Below are 21191 nucleotides of genomic sequence, written 5' to 3' on the forward strand. Positions count from 1 at the left end.
TGGTTCTTGTTGGCTTCTGCAGGCTACTGTTAAAATGTTTACTCTCCAAAATGTTCAAGACTCCATGGCTCAAGGATGTTATGTTTTTATATATCTATAAAACCCGGAAACAGTCCGGTATGAGGTGATGAAACTCTGAGAAATTCTTTGGGAAATGGCAACCTTTTATAACTTTAATGGTTTTATTGCCAGACTAACCTCCCACATCCTCCCTTTTTAAACTTTCTTTTTAAAAATTTCTTCTTCTCTTTCTGTCCCAGTTTGTCTGTATTTCATCCTGTTTTTTCATATCTTATTGATAGGGAGAATTTGTAATTTGTAGAAGCTTTTATAGGGATGGGCAGAAGAGAAGTGAGGATGCTCAAAAATGCAAACATTACAAACAATAGACGAGTGTTTTGATTGTTTCTTAGACATATTATCTTAGTGAATGTCATCAGCTGTCAAAGATATATCTGGAATCTGAATGAAATTAAAAACAAAATAAATGAAGTTTACTTTACAGAATGATGGCTTGACCTAATAACAGTTTTCATTTTTATTTTATTTATTTATTTTTACTATCCTTTAATTATTTCTTCAATAAATTCCATTTTTCCTTTATTTATGATTCTGGCATAATCAAATTACAAATCTCCATCTGGACATTCACAGAAACAGACCTGAGGAGCTGTGCTGTTATTCTCTTATTTTCTTACTCACTCTGCTCGCCTTTTCAATGTTTTGGTAAATTTGTTTCAAAGTGGCACTCGCTGGGTCCTGTTTTTTGGAAAGGTTTAGATTTGTTCACCCACTTAGGAAGAGAAAACAGTAACCCACATTGGCTCTGTTGCTCTGCTGAAATCGTCTTGGAAGAACAACTGCGACTCTTATGACCCTATGAAAATAAAACACCAAACACTGACAGGTTGCTTGTAAATTTATGTATTCCACAGGGAGAAAACAGAATTTGTCCAGAGAAATACAAGCGTGACAGCTTATTTATAGCCTTCTTCGATTGGTTCCAACACAATGCATCACATATCAGACACTCTGAGTCTACATCCCATATGTTGACAAAAGAGCCTACTTCCTGCAATATCCTGGGCCCTCTCTTTTTCACCTTATTTATGTAACTCTGCAACATGAGCTGAGCTGGAGGCAGAGGTCGGCTTTGACCTGGAAATACACACACATTTTGTTTATCTGAAAATGAATAAACATAGAAGTGATCAATTATGACAGATGATTAACATATAAATAACGATAATCCATGAATTTACAACTGCTTTGTTTCACAGAGACACACTTGATCTTATGTTTGTCAGTTCTTTGGACAAATTAAATGAACACATTCTCTGTTCTTTTGTTAGACACCTTCCTACTATATGAATGCAGTCTCTTCCTATTGCTGACACCTTATTAAATGTCAATCTGGCTTTCTGCTGCTTGATCACAATGCATGTGAACACTGGATTAGATTTTGTTGGAATCAGTTTGCATTAAACGAAAAAAGTGAAGGAATTTGATATCCTGTCAATTTTGCATACCTGTGCTGATGCCATCAAGAAAGTGAAGCGTTTGGCTGTTGTTACATCCGTATAGTGCGAGTGTTTGTTTTCAGCTTAAAGTGAAACTGTGCACTGCTGTGTGAGTTATGTGTACATATCTTACAGCAACCTTTCATTCGGCCCTTAAAAAGCAAAAGTTCACCATTTGGGGAAATTTAGAGCCCCTGCTGGTGCCTAGCAACTTGACAGGTATGACAGTACAGTAGTCCAGCGAATAACCACAGCTTGCTATTTTTACACTCTGGTTTCTTTGTGTTTGGAGTGAACAAACAACAGTGAGAGTATGCAATGCTTAGATGTGTCGGAAGGTGATTTTTGTGCCATGGCGCTGAGTCAACTAGCTGTTCTCACTCTGTGTTTAGGCTTAATGTTGTGCAAAGCTAACTGGGCATTGCTAGTATGGGGTGGGAGCATATTTCCTTTAAAATACCTTTAAAAATGCTTCACATGTTACTAAGTGGTGCTCTGGTGATTTGTTAATGAAGCTTGTTACACTGTTTCATACCTTTAGTTGTTGGGGCTCAGATGAAGCTGTCACCTTTGCACTGACGGTCCTGCGAGGGAAAGAGGCCACTTCACCTGCAGCCCCTCCAACGACAAGTGGACTGTTATGTGGGCTGGTGAACAATGTCGCAACACTCACCATCTCCAATGACAGCGGTCTCCTGCCACCGTCACCAATGTGACGGCCGTGAAAGGCAAAGACAGAAACAGCTGGGTGTTGTCCTGAAAACGAAGAGAGACGATCAGGGATTATCACCTGTGACCTCCAGGGCATGACAGGAAAACCGCAAATCTGTCTGTGCAAGGTTTGTACAACTATATTTGAGTGTATGTTTGTGTGAAAGAATTCAATTCAATTTTCAATTCAATTTTATTTATATAGCGTCAATTACAGTCAAATCGTCTCAAGACGCTTTACAGAACCCATATGCCTGACCCCAGAGCAAGCCCAAAGCGACAGTGGCAAGAAAAACCCTTTAACAGGGAAGAAACTCGAGCAGACCCGGCTCTAAATAGGGGGGACCCATCTGCCTGCTGGCCGGGCGGTTGAGAAGGACGAAGAGGGCAAGGGGAAGGGATGGGAGAAAGGGAGGGGTGAGAAAGCAGGAAAACACAACACACATTTGAATACATGCATGACAGGATATGTGACACAGACAAAGTATAAGCTAACATTGAAAACTGATCATAGTTTACTCTTATGATGTACGGCTCTGACATTAAACATACTCTTATATAGCTAGCAGTAAAATTCAAACAGTATGTAAGTTTAGCATACAGTATATGAGGCGATGCAGAGTTGACTCGTGGAAAAGGGAATTGGAAGCAGAGGGCTGGTGGAAGGTCAGTAGCAGCATCCCACAGTGGGACATGGTGGAGACTGGACCAGCTGGTGGACATCGACCGCAGATCTGCAGCATCCAGCTCTGGGACCAGGGACACTCGGAGAAATAGCACAGGGGGAAACAGAGTGAATGTACTGCAATAACGGTATACATATTAAATGTAAAGGTAGATAGAGAAGGGCTCAGTGCGTCAAGAAAAGTCCCCAGCAGCCTAGGCCTATAGCAGCATGACTAGGGGCAGAACGAAGGGACGTCCAAGAGGGGGTCAGCTGTACAATGAAGACACAAGCCGAACCTCTGTGGGTCACCCAGTCAGCCCCAACTATAAGATTTGTCAAAAAGGAACGCTTTAAGCCTGGTCTTAAAAATAGAGAGGGTGTCTGCCTCCCGAACCCAAACTGGGAGCAGGTTCCACAGGAGAGGCGCCTGATAACTGAAGGCTCTGCCTCCCATTCTACTTTTAGAAATTCTAGGAACAACAAGTAAGCCTGCAGTTTGAGAGCGAAGAGTTCTACTAGGATAATAAGGTACTATCAGATCTTTAAGATATGATGGAGATTGGTTATTAAGAGCTTTATATGTCAGAAGAAGGATTTTAAATTCTATTCTGGATTTAACAGGAAGCCAGTGAAGAGAAGCAAGTATAGGGGAAATATGATCTCTTTTGCTAACTCCTGTCAGTACTCTCGCAGCAGCGTTTTGGATCAACTGTAGATGTTTGAGAGAGCTATTTGGACAACCCGATAATAAGGAATTGCAATAGTCAAGCCTGGAAGTAACAAAAGCATGAACTAATTTTTCTGCATCACTCTGAGACAGAATGTTCCTGATTTTTACAATATTACGCAGGTGAAAAAAGGAAGTCCTACAGACTTGCTTTATGTGTGAGTTAAAAGACATGTCCTGGTCAAAAATAACTCCAAGATTCCTCACAGTAGTACTGGAGGCCAATGTGATGCCATCCAGAGTAACTATTTGCTTTGAAAGCGAGTTTCTAAGATGTTTGGGGCCAAATACAATGACTTCAGTTTTGTCTGAATTTAGCAGTAGGAAGTTAAAAGTCATCCAGGTTTTAATGTCCTTAAGACAATCTTGCAGTCTAGCTAACTGATCAGTTTCATCTGGCTTCATAGATAAATACAATTGTGTGTCATCTGCATAACAATGGAAGTTAATACAATGCTTCCTAATAATATTGCCTAAAGGAAGCATGTATAATGTGAAAAGTATCGGTCCTAAGACAGAACCCTGAGGAACTCCGTGATTAACTTTAGTCTGCTCAGAAGAGTTATTGTTGACATGCACAAACTGGAACCTATCTGATAAGTAGGATTTAAACCAATCCAGTGCTGTCCCTTTAAAGAACCAGCAGAGACACTACGTACATGTGTTTATGCATGCATGCGTGTGTTTTACCTTGATTCATTGTAGCAGGGAGGCAGCAAAGAAATGCTTCTGTTTCTATTTCTGCTTCAGAGAATTTCAAAGGCTTTTTGTGTGGCAAGCTTCTCTCAAGGATACTCAAACAAGAGTGTATGCGCACACACATGCGTACACACGAACCAGCCAAAGAATTCAAACAGATGGCAGGTCTCTTGAAAACCATTGCCATGTGAGAGGGAACAGAAACACACTGAATTTAACCTTGATGAAGCAGAAAGCAGCATGCACAAAAAGAAGTAAATGAAGGGACTAAGCAAAAGTTGTGTAGCTGCTTTGATTCTGCCCACCTACCCGCTGCTGCGCTCTATTCACAAAAAGACAAAAGAAGGAGTGTTTAGCCTCAGCACTCAACATGCACTTCTTAATTAAGTTTCTTTGTTTTAATGCGCTTTGAAGTGGGAGATTGAAGAGGGAAAGTTTTCAGTTTTGTGTAAAAGCAGCTGAACTAGTGCCCGAATGATCAATCATGGTGTATACCAAGGATGGGAAATCATTAAGGCCTGTGTGGTGGAGTGAAGTTGCCCGGGCATGTTTGATGGTCTCTGTGGCACTGTTAATGACAGCGTGGGCAGTTTCAGAGATAGGATGATTGGACCGCAGATATAAATACAAGTGGGAAAGGCGACCCACGCCAGTCCAGAAGAACAGCAAGAAGATTTACAAGCTGAAGCTACAGCCAATCTCCTCCCTCGTCATTTAGGTTATATACAGATGCGTGCCAGAGGGAGTATACCGTTTCAGGACAGGGAGGCGCATTTGCTGAGGACTTAAGATTCGGACTTGATAAGAGTCAGTGGCTCTCTGCAGTTCGATGGAGTTGTTATCGCGAGCCGGAAACACTGCAGTGTGAAACAGAATTTAACGAGCAGGAATTCCCTTAAAGTATTTACTGAAAAAAAACAACCATTGTGAAGCCAGTGCAATCTCTACACTTGAAATGGCCACACCATTTGCACAAATTAAGGGCTGCACAAAACGATCAGGGCTGAAGCAGTTTAGAAAAGGGCAGTTTTTCATTTTTTTTAATTAGGCAGGGTTGTGCAGAGAGAAATATATTTTTTCCTCATTCTGCTGGATTAATTAAAGGTAGTCACAAATGAGACTAACTACATACCAGACAGGACCAAAATGTCAGTTCTGGGAAACACAGAACACAAAAGATCATTCTCTACCAGCAGCTGCATATTTGCTTTCATCTGCATCAGTTCAGAAACAAAAGGAAGATGTGTCCTTAAGAAGACAACCCATGTCATAATTAAAGTTCAGGTTTGATTTATTCTCTCTTTCTTAACAGTATGCTGAAATTTTAATTAATTTTTATATGTTGTTGGAAATTGAGGAACTGCTTCTATCCCTTCTTTTGATCTCATCTGGATCTAATGTGAAAGTCAGTAGTGACATTGATCATTCTGTGCTGCTGACGACACAGTTTGAGCTCATGTGGAAGAAACATGCATCAAGCAAAAAGACAACCCAATAAATATTTCAAGATTTTGCTTGGATGCGTGCTTCTCTCTTGACCTTATCACTCAGCTCATTTGCATTTCCAGTATGTGCACTTGAACTGAGGGCTCAGCTAAACAAAAAAAAAACAAAAAAAAAATCAGCACGGAAACCTCTCCTCGGCGCAAAGCGACAGGAAACAAAACCAATGACCCATTGCCTCCAATATATTATGGAGAGAGAGCCCCCATCACTGCCAGTACCACAAATCCCCGCTGACATATGCAGCCATTAACAGTAGTGTGTGGTGAATCAGGCCCTCCAGTCTGGATGCAGAGGATCACTATACCCTGACATAGCCTTTGAATTAATTGTGCATCCTGGCACGCCCAGTTAACAGTCAGCAACTCTGCCTGTGATTTGTGTATTGCGGCTTCAAATATACTGTTGGAATCGAGCCACAAATTCACATCGAGGCTGGTTGGCTCTGTACACTGTCATCCACACTCCCTGCTTTAATTGTCCCATGTGAAGATGATGTAAATATGACCACACCATCCCGCTGCTCTTTCTCTGCTTATGTCTTACGCTCACTCAATCACAAATGCAATGCGGTTGCATGAGCTGTTGACTATGATCAGGAGCTGATGTGAAAGCAAAGAGCTGGAGAAAAGGAAAATCTATCAGAGAAGAGAGAAGATGCCTGTGGTAATTAGCTAGTAGAAGCATAGGAAATACATTCACTGGATACACTGTTCATATTTTACAAATTGCCTACACACCAATTCTACATATGGACATACACAAATTATTAAAAGCAGCCCTTGAAGTGACAATTTAGTCTCTGAGGATCCCTGTTGAAAAATCACTGGAGCGAGCTGGGGGCTTCCTGCTTCTCACAGCCCACTGCCACTTCCCCTACAGTGATTAACAAACCATATGAAACCTTATTTCAGGGATCACTTAGGTTGGAGTTTTGTGAAGGAGTGCTGATGTCATTCTTTTTCTGTTCGGATGTATCAATCAGCCGTGATCGCCAAGAGCTCCTCATCAGTCAGCGCAAATGAGGCTGCTGGTTCTTCGCCAGCCTTTATTCTGTAAGAGCGGCCAAAGTGCACTGTCAGAGGTGGTCGCTATAAGAATAGGACGTTGTTTATGACACCAAATCAGGCATCAAATGAAAGCTCCTGGAGGAAAGGGACATCCAATAATGCGTACAAAACATCTGAGGATTCAAACCTAAATCAACACAGACATGTCATTCGCTTAGACAAAGCACCGAAGCTTCTGCAATTATCTTTCTGTCTATAGCAATTGTCTGTTGCTTCCACCGCCTTTCATTCTGCCAGACAATAGACTTCACATATGAGATACTGTATCTCCCAGGGTCTTAAGTGGCTTATTTGGCTGGCAGGGAAAGGAGATGAAGGGGAAAAGAGGAGAAGCATTTGTCAGCCAATTGAGACTTGGGGACATGTGATCAATCACTTGGGACGAATGAAAGCCATCTTTTGTAGGCGATCGGGCCAACTGAAGAGGTGACGCTCTTGTTTGGGCAGCGACGCATTCATCCAAAAACATGAATTTCAAAGGAGGCTGTTGATGAAATTCATAGATTTCTTCCCAGTTTTGTCAGCGTTCATAAGCACGCTTGCACTCATGCATATGGATGATGCAGATGTAGGTACAATATGTTGCACATCAATATGGAAAAGAAATACATCGTTCAAGTTTGTGAGTGCACTTATTTTTGTAATTGCAGAAAAGGGCAGCGTGACAGTCTTTGGGGAGAACAAGCTGGCGTTTAAGGGGCAGCCGGTCCTGTTTGAATGCCGAGCTGCAGGATGGTACCCTCAGCCCCTTCTACAATGGCGGGTTAATGGCAAAATGGTAAATTTATCAGACATTGTGACATGTACCATCTTTAAAGACCCACTCTCATCAAGTTATTTAAATATTCCTTTTACCCTAGTAACATGTTCATATGGTGCCTTTTATATGTTGGAGTACTTATCATGAGCAAAAATAAGCAATCAACACCATGGCAAAGCATTTCCACCGTGGAACTGTGGTGTACCAATGACAGTTGCAAAAACATGGATTAGACTTCTGAGGTTTCATCTATAAAACACGTAGTGAACCAGTGCTGTTAAATTACACTGTTGGCCGAATCACATTAATATTACAACTTGCCATTGTATAGCGTAGACAAGTTTCACAGTGTAAGCAGAGGTGTAGGTAAAGTGGTGTGCTTGAGTTGCACATTCACAAGGAAGCAATTGTGTAGTTACAGGTAAGTCATTTTAAGCATGAAGAGATAATTTATTGTAAAAAAATAAATAAATAAAAAGGTGTAAATATGTCGTTTCAATACACAGAAACAAATTAATGACCGCGGAAGGACTTTAACATAAACACCATTGAAGCCTGCTTTCTTGTTAGCTAGTCTGCCAATGGTTTATCTGTAACATACTTTAAACAATATATGTGATAGCGTATCTGCACAGTTACATAATTTTTGCAGGTCTTGAAATAAAATAATGGATACTACACTGAAATGCCATGTCTCTAATTTGGGTAGATTTATACTACCGTTCAAAAGTCTGGGGTTGTCCAGACAATTTCATGTTTTCCAATAAAATACACATATTTCTTCATGTGTTAACATAATTGCACAAGGGTTTTCTAATCATCAATCAGCCTTTCAACACCATTAGCTAACACAATGTAGCATTAGAACACAGGAGTGATGGTTGCTGGAAATGTTCCTCTGTACCCCTATGGAGATATTACATTAAAAATCAGCCTTTTCCAGCTAGAATACTCATTTACCACATTAACAGTGTCTACACTGTAATTCTGATTAATTTAATGCTGTATTTATTGAAAAAAGCTGCTTTTCATTCAAAAATAATGACATTTCTAAATGACCCCAAACTTTTGAACGGTTGTGTACATCAGCAGAGAAATAACTGAGAGACATGTTCCTAGTTTAATAGATAGCAACCAAACTTCAGGGGAACTCATTTCACTTCAAAAGCAATTAGGCAGATACACATGACGTCAAACTAAACCATCATATTTGATATTTTGTGGAAAATCCTGTGTCTTCAACCCACAGACATCAGCAGATACTTTCTATGCTCCCTGGTGACACATTCCTTCTCTGCAGCCTCCTTCAGCTCCTGCTTTTTGAACTGAAATCATATCATAGGATATTCTTTATTGCTGCTTTTGGTGTATGTTTAGGAGCAATTAATGATGCAATATTGCAATTAATTTTAATGGGCGTAACTGAACCTGAACTAACTGAACTCTGCATTCAACCTGTTGTTTCTGTCTGCAGTCAAATCCTTGGTAACATGGACTTCTAGCTGTTTTATGCAGCATAATTGTGATGCTGTGCTTGTTTTTGTCTACCTGTTCAGGGACAACAGATGTAAATTAGCTGCTAGGTGGCAATTACTTTCAATTGTGCTTTGTCCCTGCAAAAATAAACAGTAAAATTAAATAAATGCCAGTGTGCTATTTCAGGTGGCAGACGTACATGTCCAAACTACACCACAGGCACCACTGGGTTTGACAGATGAAATGCTACTTTGGTTCATGAGCTTATTTCTACACATTTTGGATTTATCTTATCAGTTCATAACCTGTGAGGTTTGCTTGCATCAAATTTTCCCTTTTCAGCTATCCATAAGAGCCTCCTCGACTTGCTTTGCAGTCATAAAAGGGTCTTTCTTCTGCATGCAAATGATTATTCCAGTCATCAATAAGACTCATGCCCCTTGGCCTACGAGGCCATTTGCCATTTTCTAATTTTCCAGCTATTGATTCTGGCAAAAACAAAGTCACAGGGTGAGATTCAAGTTCTAGCTTGTGCAGGTGAATTACTTCTTTTTGAGAGAAAGTGGCCCAAAGACTTTTCCTGACCCTTTAGGAAACACTTTGTAATGGTGAGGAACACATTGCTTAGTGAAGAGACAAGAGAAGCTGATTTGATCAACCATAGATCCTATTTTATGTACTTGTAATGTTCTTCAGTTGCCAATAAATGCTGCAGCACCTTTCCTAGATTATGCTGTGCTCTGTGTCTGATCACGAAAATGGAAAATCACAAAGTTGGCCATGAACACTATCAGCTATCAGCTCTATTGTCGATTAAGTGAAACATTGAAAAAGCAGTCTATTATCATGTCATTACGTTTGAAATGCTGCTGTTTTATCTTACTTTTGCTTTTCTAAGAACCATCAGGCAAATAATTGGAATCATATTCTGCTGGGGTGAACTATAGCTGATAACTTTAAATGTCAAACACTGACATGTATATGGATACTGAAGATGCAGCCTGCCACTGATCTACCTCTAAAAATCATGTCTGTATTAATGATAATCTGCCCCTTTTAAAACCTCAGTTGCTTCATGCCCTACCTTAAAGGAATAACTCTGTCAGATGTAAACGCTGCAAGTTACTGGCAGAATGAGCTCCAAATAATAATAATAATTCCCTCTTCCCTGGGGAACTGTTTGGAGGTGGATGGAGGCCGAGTACAACAACAGCAGTGAAGAGTCGGGGAAGAGCCTCTTCACTGTGAACAGTAACCTCAGTGTGAACTGGCAGCAAAGAGTTCTCATGTGGATTGTCTGGCCTCTGTGTCTGCCCTCACCACACCGCTGAACAGCAGCATCCAATCTCAGAGTGGGTGAGAAAACACACACATCCTATTTTTACCTTAAATAACCCGTGCATACGTTCACACAAGTGCACAGCGAGAGTTGTCTGTCACTCCTCGCTTTGTTCTGTCCTAGTTTAGTTCTCCTTCTCTGCATTTCTTTGTGTTTCTCTCTTTTTTAATCCATCTCTCTTTGTGTGTTTCATTTTGTTCGCTCCTTTTTTCTTCTTCCTCATGTGAATCATCACTGAGTATTATTATAGAAGAGGAGAGTGGAAGAGAAAGGGCTGCCAAATCAACACTGCAGGAGTCTGCTTCACAGTGGAGCTGTGGCTGCGAGCCTCCCAAAGCTTTAAAATGTTGCTACAAATAATGCATTTTTATCTTTGTAATGTTCAATTTGTAGTTGCAGTTGTCACATTTTTCTTGACTCACAGCAGTTTTCCCCTCACCAGCATCCCTACAACAAATTAAAACTGGAAATTAGAACACTGCTTTCTCTAGTCTAAGCCTGCCAATGTGTAATTGAATTGTAACACAGCACTGCTTCAGCATTTCTTTACTAAAAACAATGATGTGACCTCTCCCCCCCAGTTGCAGAGGTGGTGCAGGGAGACGATGACTGCACATTCCCCAGTGGCGTTAGTCGCCTCCCTCTCTGCTCTTCTGGCTGCTCGCCCTGCTCTGCATCTGCACGTCTCTGTTACACACAAAGGAGACACGCAAGTAGGCACTTTTCTCCTCCTATAAATTGCTTGAGGTGAATAAACGTCGGCTCGCACTGTGCTTTCCAGTGCAGAAACTGTGATTAAGTAGGATAATGAAAGAAGATAGGTGGTTGCATGCCGTGACTCGGCACTGCCCCCATGGTGGCCTTCAACAAGGGCACGCAGTATTTTTTCTGACAAAAAGCAGAACATTAGTTTGTCAGCAGAAAGCTTTGCTTCTCGGGAAACAGTCGCAGCCAAGGTTAGAGCAGTAAGACTGCAGAGTTGGTAGTTTGAGTCCCAAAACAGAGTGCCAAAAAAGAAAAAAGAAGTAATGCTATAATCCTTATCCTCATCCACTACTACCTTTGTGCAAGGCATTAATCAAATGACCAAATGCGATTCTAGCTGGACTTCAATCTTAGTATTCTTATCTATATCTCATAATAACATCCATCACACAGAAGCAAACCTCTTTATATGTTTTCCTTGAGTTTCAACAAATGGGCCATTACGGAGCCGCAAACGGTGAGTTAGAGATAAAGAGATGCACTTAGAGGTTGTTTATGCCGTTTATTTCTGTATTTACAAATCATCTAGCTTGAACTTTATACTATATTGCTTTTCAATGACGTATTTGAATGTACCAGACAAAGAACAGTGATTCCACTTTAACGAGAACAAACACACTACCAGTCAAAAGTTTGGACACATCTTCTCATTCATGCTTTTGATTTATTTGTATTATTTCCCACATTGTAGATAAATACGGACTTCTTTTTTTTTTTGCTTACAACATAATTCCATATGTATTCTTTTATAGTTTTGATGTCTTCCATTTAATCTACAATGTATGAAATGATTAAATGAAAACCATTGAATGAGAAGCTGTGTCCAACTGGTAGTGTATTTGACTGGAGCTGCATGATTTTGCAGAAGAATTTCAGTGAATGCTCCCTTAAAAAAAAGCCCAAAGAGGCTGTGTCCCGATCATGATTTTCTATCTAAACCTTGTCCGTCAGCGGCAGGCTCTGATAAAGGCCACCGAGAAGACAAGAAAAGCTGACAGTTGTTTGGTGGAAATGTGTAGACCTTGGACAGACTATCAACCTGTTTGCCAAAAGGATTACAGCTGTCGGTACATCAGCCGAAAGTGTCCCTCAGGGATACGAGGTCCTGACTCACATCTGGTTCCTGCCACATGAGTCTGCACGTTTGACTGAACATACTGTAACACATGGCCTCGCAGAATGGACCCAGCTTGTATAGTTTGGCGTCTTGGGTGCATACTTAACTTTCTTGCACTGAATTGACAGAAGTGACTAGAAACAGGGGGAAAGCCTTACTGCACTTTTTGTCTTTTATTCTTGTTTTTTTTTTTGTTGCTGTAGGGATAAACAAACTGGATCTAATTTGTTGATTAGGAGGATTTCATTGGCTTTAAATGGAGATGGAGTCACCCCATTTCCTTGTTTCTGATCTTTGCGCAAAGTGTTGCTGACCAACTGCAACCTGCATCTTCATATTTACTTTATATATATCAAAGTGATATCAATCTAGTCATCCAGCTCTCAGCAAGAACAGTCATAATTAAAGTATAAAGGTGACAAAGGCCATCTTCGAGAGGATCTTAGTCTCGGAGGTGGAGGAGGCCTGTTGCGTGCGATAACAAAAAGTGGCCCTGAGTCACACATTTTAAGTCAGTGTAATCCCCGTGACTGATTCTGGACCATTGCAAATCATGTCCATGGCTTGGAGCTAGGGGATTATCATAAAGCAGGTGTGACCTTTCTCCTCCGGCAGCTGATTCTGTACCTGAAGCGGCTGATTCTTCCGTGGCCATTGTCCTTGCTCCAGTCTTACGGCTTCAGTGCAGCATCCCTGAAGCAAGTTAAATTAACTTCACGAGGATGTTTCACAAGTTAGAGGATGTGGCACACTTCCAAATTACTAAGCCCTTCTTGAGTAATCCACCTCAACGGGGAGTAATGTATGCTTTGTAATTATTGGAAAAGTAGAAGGGATCTAATACAGTCACCCTCAAAGACTTTGGCCAGCGTGACAGCGGGGATTTAAATATAATAACAACGGCCATTTCTCTCCAAAAGGAACAGTTTATATCTCTCCTGAGGCAAGCACCATCTGCACCATTGTTATATGTTGTATTTTCGCCGTTGCCAGGAGGACCTTTGGCAAAGGCGACCATGAAGCCATGTTGCAAAACTCATTAACACGCAGCTCCAGCTTTCACTGTTGAATTGTAAAGTGGCTGGAGGCGATGATATTAGTGCTGAACCCAAACTAATAAACAGCGGGACATTTACAGCTTTGATATTGCTGTATATGCAGTGAGCAAGCACATTGGTTCTGTGGTCAATGCAGTGACGATAATAAAGTCAACAGCTGATAGCTCATAATTGTAAACTCCTTTTTTTCAGAGGCAAACCCACAGGAGGCAATAAGGTAAGATTTAAAAGCTTATTCTCCAGACAGGCTTTGCTTTATGCAGCTATTTTTTAAACCATGAAAATCACAAATTTTCTTTACTTTTTGAACTTTTTAGATCTACTGTCTGGTGTCTTTAAAGGAAAGTGGCTTTCTTTTAGAGGAGAAGCTTTCCACTAATCACTGTACAGAGCTCTGTTATATTTCACTATTAGCAAGTATGAAGACTCAGCATGAATCTTAGTTAATACGTACGACTTATTTCTGAGAATGAAGCAGCTTTATTGATCCTCATTATAAAAGAAAATTGAAGACATGAAGTTGAAATTACATACGTTAAATAGTCACTACATTTTGCAGCAACTTAATTAGGACTGAAATTGTCGTTTAAGGAGCTGATATATTAAACATTATAATCGTCAGCATTTTCCGTGCAGCTATGAGTTAGAGTTGAGTACTTTAGTTGGATTCAATAAAATACAGAGAAAAATGATGATGGCGTTCATTTTTTATCTGTCGAAGCACTTTATGATGAAAACAATGCAGAGGCCCATGATATACTGCAGCTTGGAGGGAAAGAAAATTGTCTCTTCACAACAGCACGGCCTCTGACAATGTGACTATCTCAGCTAAAAGTTATCTTTTCCATTGGATCGTTCATTTGAGGATTTGCAGGTTTGACCAATCGGTGTTTGGGAGAAGCCCGGTTGCTGAGGCAACAGGAGGGAAGGTCAACCTGGGATATTCCAATGAAGGAGCTACAGGTGAGAAAATGATGTATAGTTCACTGAAAATTGTTTAAATTAACAACAGGTGGTAAAGGTTCCTACTGTGCTGCCACTGAAAGATCACCATAAGATTGTTTTTATTTAATATTGTCAATAAAAGTGACTCACTGCTGTGCTACAGTGAAATGATATCTGCAACTCACTGTCACACGTATAGTTTTATGTTGGTCATTTAGAGGTCGGTACTGCAGTAGAGTACTTACCATAACGTCAGACACATTACCTGACCTTTTGTTTCGCAAACAAGAAAAGTTCAAGTTTTCCTGATGTTTTTCGAATTTGTAGTTTTCGGTTAATTTACTTACAACAGAAAAGTCAGTTGTTTGCCTCAAAAATCTTTCATGAGTCATGTAATTCATTGCATTTCACATAAATTATATGATGCATTAAAGTCTTTATTGTTTTTTTGACAAAGTATTATTATTGTGGCTTGATAATGCAGTTTTATTGCAGAGTGTGTGCTTTGCTTTTCCTCACAACAATACAACTTTCATGTTCACTGTCATGGATTGCACAATTTAAGCAAGATTATAAAATCTGCATGATATTCACACCGTATGGAAATGAAAGGTAGCCAGTGAATGCAAGGATTAGCAGGAGAAAATGCACGCAAAATCCCTAAACACATAAGCATGGTTTGCATAATGGCTTCTTGTAATGTAAATTATATATGATTTGTGCAAGAAAAATGAGAAAAGACTGACATGTTCATTTTACTCCTTGATTTATCACTTTATATATGTTGCACAGTAATTAGTAACATATATTTAAAGGAATTGTGAAAGAAAAGTCTTTGATAGATGTGTGATGGTTTTTTCTTCATCAAATCCTTTCTAAAGTTTTACCATCATATCCAGATGACCTGAGCTTGTTTTTCAGACAGAAACAAAAGATGGAGTTAAATTCAGGATGCTGTGTTTACTTGATACCCATCTCAGATGTCTGAGCCTCTAAATCTCCAAAATCCTGCTAGTTCCCTGAGATCTAAAGTGGCCTGCAGTCGGTCGGAGGAGCTGTTAGATTAGATCAAGCTAAAAAGCTGTTTTTCACCCTGCAGATGCAGCTTACAATGATCTAATCGCGGAAATGCGTGGCCAGATGGACTTTGTCAGCTTTCACAAGGTAAGATAGAGAAAGAGAAGATGGGAGAGGATGGTAAGACAGAGAAAGAGAGAGAAAAGGGCCGACAGAGACAGAGATCAACTGGAGCTGAATAATGCAGCCAGTCATTCTGCAGCTGGACTTTCTGCCACATCCTCCCATGTTGACGAGAGCGTGAGGGAAATGCACTGATGCACTGTTGCACCTCTGCAGGCCTCCCATCGTACAGCTGTTGTCAGGAATTTTTGCACATTACAGCTTTTCCATCAGCAGCGTTTTTTGCTTATGGGACATCATTATTATGGAGACCTTGGTGTAACAAGAAACTGAGAAAAGTACATTTTCTTATTTCTCCTTGTACCCTCCACATCTCGTGTTTGCCCCGACTTGATCCTGTCAGTGTTGATGAGGTAATGGTGCCTCAGAGGGTTTTCTGGAGATAACCTGGTATCACCTAATTGATTGTCACATTGATTCCAGATAACATTTTTTACTGGTATCTGGTGTGTTATTCCTGTTTCTGATAATGAATGGAGAACCACATGCCTCTGGACTGGTTTATGCAGCTTTGTTTCCCAATTACCTCTAATGCAGAGCAGCTCTGACTTGAGGTCACAAGTTTAGTTCTGATTCTCTGTCTTTGAAGTACTGATCCAGGGCTTTAAGTTTAGTAATTGGATACCTTTTCTGAAGTACTGAAGGTAGGAGATGGCCAGTTTGAGGCCTTAAGGGGGGTAGTTGTCTTCTACAGGAGCGGATACTGGCCTTTATAGGAGATAGGAGTCGCTGTAACTGTTGTCTTTCTGCTCTGCTGAAGAAATATAGCTGGTGTATTGTCACTACAACACTAAAAGTCTGATGGTGTTCTGCAGGTCCCTGATGTTGTGTCCTCCAGCAGCTTGTCTCTCCACAGCGAGGGTCAAGCCCAGGTGTCTCTAGCCAAGGAAAGCTCCAAGAATGTCAGGATGATTACAACAGTTTGATTATGATTACTTTTTATATATTGTTTGCATGATTTTTTTGGTGTTATGTTTCATATTTTTGTAAAGCTGGAAGCTAATGTTATATAATCTTGAGAAAACTTTGTAGCAGTTATTTGGACAAAGAAACAAACAAAAAAGAAAAATCTGATTCCTGATAACAATTGACAGCTGTATTCAGAATATAAGACAATGGCACAATGTATTTCTATTTTTAATAAATGGTATTTTGTGTACTTTAATATTTTTATGTGTATTTTAATTGCATGCCAGAACAGCAGATGGTCTAAAGTGAATATTTCCATACACAGATGTGAGCATCAGGAAGAAAATTTTAGTTTATTATAACTTGTGTCCCATTTTTGTAGCTGCAAAGGGTACAGATGTCAAAAACACAACTACTCAAATGCTCAGACTGCGCAACTTGAACCTGCATCATTAATATACATTATATGTTAGTCATCATTGCAGAGTCTATAAATTGCAATCGATCTGTAAAATCTGGAGGATATTTAAAGCCAGAGGATGTGGAATTGGAAGAGAGAGAGAGAGAGAGAGAGAGAGAGAGAGAGAGAGAGAGAGAGAGAGAGAGAGAGAGAGAGAGAGAGAGAGAGAGAGAGAGAGAGAGAGAGAGAGAGAGAGAGAGAGAGAGAGAGAGAGAGAGAGAGAACTGGTGAGGAGAGGAGCACAGTGCATTAAAACCACCTCATGTCTAAAAGCACTTAAATCGACTCCATCACCACATTTGCAAAAGATCTTGTTCAAAGCCGATATAGATTAACATCAGATAAATGCCATCAAGCAACACTTGATTACAGACTGTGAATATATAAACAGATACGAGTAAACATACTACAATGAACCGGGAGAACATTGGAGAAAGAGCTCTGAGAGATGCACAAATCCAAATGGATGTGGTCATCTGGCATGTTTAGCGGGGCAAGATGATGTAGGTGGAACTGAAAAATGTGTCTGCCCTTTGTCTGCTATCCTTGTCCCATCTGCCTGCTAGCTCTAGCAATGGTTTGGTCAAACTGTATGCAACACTGTGATGTAGTGAAATGGGCAGGTAGTAGTTAGACAGACAGGTAGGCCATCCAATCATCTCAAATAAACTAAATGCAATGATTGGACAGACTTTTTCTACGAATTTGACTTCCACAGATATCATTTTTTTTCTATTTTATTTCCAGATTTGATTTGCTTTAATTATTTATTGATTGCTGTCAGGGTGTAAAGATATTTCCAACAAATACACCACAAAAATGTCTCTGGAATACTTTGCATACTCTAGTTTTAACTTCTTTTTTTTGTCTTGTGCTTGCAGTTAATTTGAAACTTGCCTGATTATCTGTCTGCCAATGTTTGCTTCCCTGTCTGATGTCTTTTTCCTGGCATCACTGCATTCCCAGATCTCAGCAATGAATTTGGCAGTGCAGTGTAATTATTAGTCATAGTAATGAGCGGCTAAAATATTCCAAAAATAAAACCGAAGTTTTAATAAACCATAATTGTCCTTTCACACATTATTTTAAGAATGGTCAAGCTGTTAGCAGTTTAAAACCTTCTTGGGATCATGCAGACTTTTGGGACATTTTAGTAATTGTCTGGCGATCGAATCACCAAGTAATGTATCTGAGAAGGTGGGGGAATCTCATAGAGGTGCTGCATATAAATTGATATCCAAGTTGTTGTTTATTGCTACTGACTAGTGGCACTTGATCCAAGAATAAACAATTAAATAAATGAATGAAAGAGTTTGTCCACCAGCAATTCCTAATTATACAAAGCACCATTGGTTCATTGCCAACCAGTTCCTTTTCATTCCATTATTTTAGTCTAATCTTGTTTTCAGGCACCCCATAATCCAGTTTCCTTCATCTTTCATATGGGGTAACATCCTAATTAATTTCACAGCCGTGGAAAGGAAATGGTTATGAAATAGAGCATCAGCGGTGAAGTCAGGGGTGTAAATTACCACTGTGACTGGTGCTGCGGTCCGTGTATATTTTGGCAGTTGGATTCTCCGTTCTGAAACGGGTATTGAAAAGCAAAAAAACGAGTGGTTATCTTTGACTTTCGTTTCAAAATACAAAAAATATAACTGAAATACAAGGTGTTTTTCCTTTTCACAATAAAAAAGGGATATATGACATTTTAAAAATGCTTTGATTTTCATTTTATGTTCAGAATAACAAAAAATAAAATCGGTAAGAGACTGAATCCGTGTCCAGTCGTTTTTTTGTTTTTCAGTACCCGATTCAGAACGGAAAATCCAATTGCCAAATTACACGGACTGTGCTGCAATGAGATGAACAATGATGCCGTGGTGAGGCTCTCATAGTAATGCACTGAATAACAGATTTATCTGTGTGTTTAGTGGCTGACATAACATTTGCATTTCTTAATAGCAAAGGATGGAGGGAGTGAAGCGGTGGCAATGGAGGAGGTGTATGAATCTGGCAGACACTTCAGAGTTTAACTGTAGAGTATCTGGCAGTTTAATTGTCCTATTGATACCCATGGATTGTTTTTATGTTTCAGAAGTCATACTGACAGTGAACAAAATGGCCCCACGCTAATTAAATAATTTCCCATATGAGGTTATCATCATTTTCAATAAATAACAGAAAAAAAATGCGCCTGCGGAAAGAAAGGCTTGTACTGAGTGATTACAGGACTCTGTTAAAGGCTCTTTTAAAGTATTTATGCATCATTTGTCACCTCCCACAAACTGCAAGAGCCTTGAAAGAAACAGGGAAGCACGCAATCAGCAGTTTGTGTTTTGCTGAATGGGAAATAGCGACTCTTTCATTTCACTTGAAGGCCACTGTTCACTCCTTTAGGCTTTAGATTTGATTTGTCTCTGCTGGCAACCTTGATTAGCTGAATATGAGTGCAAGTGTGTAAGAAACACCGGCTAAATCCATGCAAATGCCACTCAAAACTAATGCAGTCATTTGCAGTGAGCTTGAATGATTTCCTATAATAAGAATGTGCAGGAGTGTGAAGAAGATGTTGTCCTAGAAGTCAGGCTGTACAGGACACTGGTGACAGAACCTTTATGTTTTTGCTTTAATGCATCTTTCATCGAGCGAAAATGGAAAGAAAAGCAGATTTATTCTGTAGGAGGTAAAGAAAAGACCTTTACACATCTATAATAAATACACGAAAGTTGACATTTCACAAAAACCTCCCCTTGAATTGTCAATTATATAGTGACAGCATGCATGTTTGCATTATTGAAAGTAGCATGCTGACATAGTTCCCTCCTATTCTCTGTCACCAGATGGCTGACACAGATCTTCACTTTGGAAATCACATCTCACCAGTGAATGTGAAGAAAGTGTTTGTCCTCTCTCTCTCTCTCCCGCTATGCTTTCATCGCTGCTGCCTTCTGTTTTCTCGCACCAAACGCCTGGCATTGAAGCGACAGGCTATTAAATAAATTAAGTTTCCTCCAGTGGGCCTGACAAAGACAGCCGCAAAATGAGAAGCCTATTACATGACCTGCTTTAGTGTTTTGTTTTCCAGCTTAACCTTACCCTTCCCTAGGGCTTACTTCGTTACGCTCCACAAAATGGTGTGCACGTATCATTTGGAGGCATCTAAAAGTCACGGGGCCTGCCAGGCCAGGGCCGGCCGGTGTCTGGCTTTCCAGCAGTGAGGCCGTAACAAGGTCCCTCACTTTCACCTCCCATAGCTGCAGCCATAGGCGTCAGTTTAGGGGGGGACGGTGGGGATGTGTCCCCCCACTTTTTGTCAGGGGTCATTGTGTCTCCAGCACATTCAAATTCTTCACATGTAAGCCGTTGTAAACCCAGTTATTTTCAGCAGTATAGAAAATTCCGACGCTCCTGAACGCACCATCCGCACTCGGCCGAGAGTTTCACAGACACGCAGCACACCTTCGTGAGGTTAAAAAAAACGTGCAGATGCTAAATTTGCGCCCGTGCCAAGTGGAAGCTCCGACCAGAGGTGTGCAGGGGCAAAATTTCGGCCCTGGAGAATTAGTTCTTTACCGGCCCACAGACCTCTCTATCTGCATGTACTGATAGCTTTACAGGTTGAGCCTCTGACTTTGGTGCGGTGGTTGTGAGTTCGAGCCCAGCTTGTGGTATTTTGCCGCTGTTCTTCGACATTTTCTCAAAGTGCTGTGGTCTCCATGCCCCCCACTTTTAAAAACAAACTGACGCCCTTGGCTGCAGCAAACTTTGGCAGCTTCTGTCACTCATGCCACATCTGTCCTGCTCTTCCAAGCTGATCTCCTCCTCACGTCATAGTGTGACACTACAGTTACACCGCACATGCTCAGTCTCCCGGGCCGCTATTGCAACCAGACTCTGACGTATGTGTGCTAACTTCAGTCTGCAAGGGACGCCAGTACAGCAGGTATCTCCTTCCTCCCTGCATGCATCACAGAAAATTACTGAGTGGAACAGAACCATCAGGGACGACGAGAGCGGAGTCTGCTGCTAGGGTGCAGCTCCCCAGCTACCTCCACAGTTTTAGTTTGGCAATTAGCAAGAAGCCACTCCACTCTTTTTTATTTGGTGTATGGATAAATAAATGGAAACTTTGGTTAATGGTTCTCTGGAGTACAACGGGAGTTCTCCAGTGGCTTGTTATATCCTGCTTTCCACTTCCTGTTCGTCAGGGTCCATTAGCAGTCCAGTCACAGAGCTGCTGTTGGAAGAGAAGCCACCGAACA

General features: G+C 40.6%; 1 protein-coding gene and 1 long non-coding RNA gene across 2 annotated transcripts; both read left to right on the forward strand.

Moving 5' to 3' along the window:
* The first annotated feature begins 2223 nt into the window (after nucleotides 1-2223).
* Nucleotides 2224-9861, forward strand: LOC127536671 (uncharacterized). Its single transcript, XR_007945767.1, has 2 exons — nucleotides 2224-2359; nucleotides 7548-9861. It is a non-coding gene; the product is annotated as an uncharacterized LOC127536671 (long non-coding RNA).
* Nucleotides 9862-10323: 462 nt separating this feature from the next.
* Nucleotides 10324-16722, forward strand: igsf5b (immunoglobulin superfamily, member 5b). The gene is made up of 7 exons (XM_051958247.1): nucleotides 10324-10384; nucleotides 10472-10489; nucleotides 11054-11185; nucleotides 13605-13629; nucleotides 14287-14375; nucleotides 15457-15521; nucleotides 16373-16722. Exons 1-7 carry the CDS (start codon nucleotides 10324-10326, stop codon nucleotides 16481-16483), a joined length of 501 nt encoding a protein of 166 aa, XP_051814207.1. The 3' UTR covers nucleotides 16484-16722.
* The last annotated feature ends 4469 nt before the right edge of the window (nucleotides 16723-21191 follow it).

This window comes from Acanthochromis polyacanthus, chromosome 13 (assembly GCF_021347895.1).
Source record: "Acanthochromis polyacanthus isolate Apoly-LR-REF ecotype Palm Island chromosome 13, KAUST_Apoly_ChrSc, whole genome shotgun sequence".
Lineage (NCBI taxonomy): Eukaryota > Metazoa > Chordata > Actinopteri > Pomacentridae > Acanthochromis > Acanthochromis polyacanthus.

Coding starts and splice junctions, on each gene's coding strand:
- igsf5b (XM_051958247.1), top strand. CDS start 10,324: ATGGAGGCCGAGTACAACAACAGCAGTGAAGAGTCGGGGAAGAGCCTC. Junction 13,630..14,286: donor AACCCACAGGAGGCAATAAG/GTAAGATTTAAA, acceptor GAGGATTTGCAG/GTTTGACCAATCGGTGTTTG. Junction 15,522..16,372: donor ACTTTGTCAGCTTTCACAAG/GTAAGATAGAGA, acceptor GGTGTTCTGCAG/GTCCCTGATGTTGTGTCCTC.